Source organism: Vicia villosa, unplaced genomic scaffold (assembly GCF_029867415.1).
Source record: "Vicia villosa cultivar HV-30 ecotype Madison, WI unplaced genomic scaffold, Vvil1.0 ctg.000025F_1_1, whole genome shotgun sequence".
Lineage (NCBI taxonomy): Eukaryota > Viridiplantae > Streptophyta > Magnoliopsida > Fabales > Fabaceae > Vicia > Vicia villosa.
Genome location: NW_026704957.1, coordinates 1,652,725 through 1,656,809, shown reverse-complemented (window position 1 = coordinate 1,656,809; position 4,085 = coordinate 1,652,725). Strand labels below are relative to the sequence as shown.

The 4,085-nt window shown below is 32.3% G+C and overlaps 1 protein-coding gene across 1 annotated transcript; it reads left to right on the top strand.

Moving 5' to 3' along the window:
- The first annotated feature begins 1,522 nt into the window (after window positions 1-1,522).
- On the top strand, window positions 1,523-3,680 carry LOC131622160 (WAT1-related protein At5g07050-like). The gene is made up of 6 exons (XM_058893191.1): window positions 1,523-1,818; window positions 1,920-1,982; window positions 2,096-2,209; window positions 2,293-2,704; window positions 2,799-2,950; window positions 3,221-3,680. Exons 1-6 carry the CDS (start codon window positions 1,616-1,618, stop codon window positions 3,441-3,443), a joined length of 1,167 nt encoding a protein of 388 aa, XP_058749174.1. The 5' UTR covers window positions 1,523-1,615; the 3' UTR covers window positions 3,444-3,680.
- Window positions 3,681-4,085: the final 405 nt, after the last annotated feature.

Sequence of the window (4,085 nt, the reverse complement as noted above, 5' to 3'; positions counted from 1 at the left end):
AGATAACTTACAAAAGGTCAAATAATAGAGCGAATATAGCAAGCGCAAAGTAACATGTAATCTTCCATTTGTATGAAGTATGTTAAAATGTCTTTAGGAGCGCTGATGGATGACTGCGGCTCACGCCTTACTTCTTTTAGTTTAAATTGTTTCCATGATTTAAGAGAAAAGTGTGTCATTCTCAAGTATTCCAATTCTTTCTCACTCTCACATATCACTGATTTGGGTGTTAGAACGTTAACCATGCAGGTCAGTCCCCTCTCCATCGTATTGGAAGTTCAAGTCCACTATAGAAAGCATTACTTCACCGTTCACCAAACAATTCAGGTTCCACCACAGAATAGTGGTTTCATCTATGAGGAACAAAATTTAATTTCCGCGTATTTCCACATCCTCCGATCCAGATCTTCAGATCTCCTCTCTTAGAAGTTCAGATTTCCAATTCTCGATTTTATTCCTCGAAATCTTAACTTCCATTTTCAACATGTCCTTCATCATATTCACCGACCATAGTGACTTCCAAACTCACTCGATCCTCCGTTCAACGGAAGCCACCGCCACAACTGCCGAAGTTGTTAAAGTTCTGCCTCCTCTTCTTCAAGTAAAGGAGATCAAATCCTAGTAGTATCTCCTTCTACTAATCCTTCACAACAAGATCCTTCTCCACCAATAGTCGGTCAAATAATATTCCAAACTCTCCAGTTCTTCGGATCCACAAAATAATTTTATCGAGGTGAACCTTCGCATCGACCTCCACCACTACTTGTGATACCTAGACAGAAATGCTCCCCAGTCTCCAGCTGTTACAAGCTAACCTTGACATACACAGACCAAATGACCTGTTGAACATTATTTATAAGCGCTACAGGATTGAAGAGTGTTTACATCACGTCACACAAAGAAACAGTATTGTGCGGAAGGCGCTCTCCATAAATGTTTTGTAATCTCTTGTTATTGAAAATTCGGAAGACTATTTTGTGTAAATACTTTGTAATCTCTTGTAATAATTTTAAAATATAATGAATTGAAAAATTGATATCTCCTATGAAATAGATGGATTTGATCAAACATAGTGGCTTTGTTTATGCTATTTAGTATTGATTAATTTTTTCTAAGACTATTTATTTTAGTTTTTTTATTGTTCTTTGAGATTTTTCATTTAACAAAATACAACTTTGAACATAATCTGATAAGTCTTTTTTCTTCACAAAATTTAATACTCAATCATTTAAAGTAATTACAGATATTATGAACACTACATAAAAAAGTGATGGCCATTCACCTAAAAAAAATTCCCACAATAGAACAATGCATCTAATGCCATGTGGAATCCATATTGTTCACGCACAACAAATAAGAATATCCAATTGCCTTACGTATTAGTATTAATCATTAATCATATTACTAAATGAAGGTCACGTGTGAGGTTGATGATGAGATCAATTTTCACACGCTTCAAAATTAATCAAAAGAGTTGCTCTATGTGAAGTATAGAGGCCTATAAATACAATAGAAGGCATGACGTTATACACTTAAGAGACACAACACAAACAAATTCAAGTGTTCTTCTCTTCCTCCGTTTCTAGTTTTAGAATAACATAACATAATACTAATAATGGAAGGAGATAAATGTTGTTCAAGTTCATTTCAAAGATGCAAGCCATACATAGCTATGATTTGTCTACAATTTGGTTTTGCTGGTATGAATATAATAACAAAAGTATCACTCAACCGTGGAATGAGTCACTATGTTCTTGTTGTTTATAGACACGCTTTTGCTACCGCGGCTATTGCACCTTTTGCTATTGTTCTTGAGAGGTATATATAAATTATATATATATCCATCATATATTCATCCTTATTGAAAAATAATACTTGAATCACTTTGTGATCATTCCTTCTTTCTTGACAATTGGCAGGAAGATAAGGCCAAGGATTACATTTCTTATGTTCATACAAATGTTCGTCTTGGGACTCCTCGGGTTAGTACTTTTCTCGTGGTGTTCTTTAATGGACTCGGATTCTCTGCAGTCGAATTTCTAAAAAACACTAGAAGATCATCTAAAAATTTTCTAATTTATTTTGTTTTGTTTAGGCTTGTGATTCAGAATCTATACTATGCTGGGTTGAAATTTACATCTCCAACATACTCATGTGCTATTAGCAATATTCTCCCTGCTATCACATTTGTAATGGCTGTTATTTTTAGGTATACTTTTATAAACACAATTAGTTAATTAATAATTAATATTATGTAATTATATAATCTCATATCTTGTTTTGATAAACTAGGATGGAGAAATTGGACATTAAAAAATTAAGATGCCAAGTAAAGGTGATTGGAACTGTAATTACAGTTGCAGGGGCTATGGTGATGACATTATACAAAGGACAAGTTATTCAAATTTTGAGTTCTCAATACATGCATCATCCTAGAAATTATGTACCTGAAAACAATACTGATTCTGGTGAAAAGGATTGGGTCAAGGGTTCTATTTTCCTCATAATTGCGACGTTTGCTTGGTCTTGTTTCTTCATCCTTCAAGCTGTTACATTAAGGAAATTCTCAGCACCGCTTTCGCTGGCAGCCATAGTGTGCTTTTTGGGAACACTTCAATCAATTGCAGTAACATATGTTATGGAGAGTAACCCAAATGTTTGGAACATTGGTTGGGATATAAACCTATTAGCCGCCGCATATGCTGTAAGTTTTCCACCTAATATTAGATATTTTTTAAACCATATTTTGTTATGTTTATGGATGATTCTAATGGAGTTAAACATTGATGAATGAACAGGGTATAATATCATCTGGTCTTACATATTATGTACAAGGAATTGTGATGCAAAAGAAAGGACCAGTTTTTGTGACTGCTTTTAGTCCTTTGATGATGATCATTGTAGCTATCATGGGCACTTTCATCCTTGCTGAAAAATTATACCTTGGAGGGTAAGTTCATATAATAATATAAAGTTTTGCCTTTTCTTTTTTTGATCTAAGTTGTATTTATCCTAATATGATATTTTTTTAAGAAAAAAAAATTTTGACAAATGTGAATAATGCAGCCACACTTATAATTGTGATGCTGATACATCTATAACTTTAATGTTGCATCACAAATGGACCACTTATTTAATTAAAGCATTGTTCAATTTTGTGAGAAAGATACTTTACTTTTGGTTCCATTATTGATTTATTTATTTATTTTGTGATTTTCAGTGTTATTGGAGCAATTTTGATTGTAATAGGACTTTATTCAGTTCTATGGGGCAAAAACAGAGAGATTGAAGCAGAGACAATAAAAGAAGGAACCAAGTGTTGCGTAGAAAAAGGAGTGTTGGAAACAGTGATTGAAGGTGTTGAAATAAATGACATTGAAGTGCAAAAGGACGAACCTACTAAAGTTTTAACGGTGACAATTGTTAGTGCTCCAAAAGTTTAAACGTGTAGATATTTTAAGAGATTATTATAGGTGGCTGAGAAATTGGGGGGTTTTTGTTTTGTGTACCTTCTTTATCTTCTTCATCATAACCACTACCTTTCTTTGGAAAACTTTGGTAAAGCATTTTTGGTGGTTGATTAGGACCATTAAGTGTGGGCCCGGTTGTTCATAATGTAGATTAATTAAATTTTGTATACTTGTTCAAAAGAAAAATTATATTGCAAAACTTTCTTACAATTTGTCATGTTGGATAATCATTGGAAATTTCTTTATTAAACCCCTAACATTCTTAGTCACCTCTGACGAAATTTATAGAACGCCTCTTTATTTCGGAAATGCATCTCCGAAATCACTTTTTTTTTTCTGAGAAATGTGTTTTCGGAGATGCATTTCCAAAATCACTTTTTTTTTTTTGGAGTGAGATTGTCTTCGGAGATGTATATTCGAAATATTTTATTTTTTGGTCTTGTATGTTTCACATATGCATTTCCGAAAAAATTCAACAATTATTAAAAAATTAAAATAAAGGAGAATCAACATAATTAATAGTATAATTAATTGTATTAATTAAAATATATTATTAAATATATATCATTATCATTAAAATATAATAATAATTATTAACATCTTTTTTTAAATTAA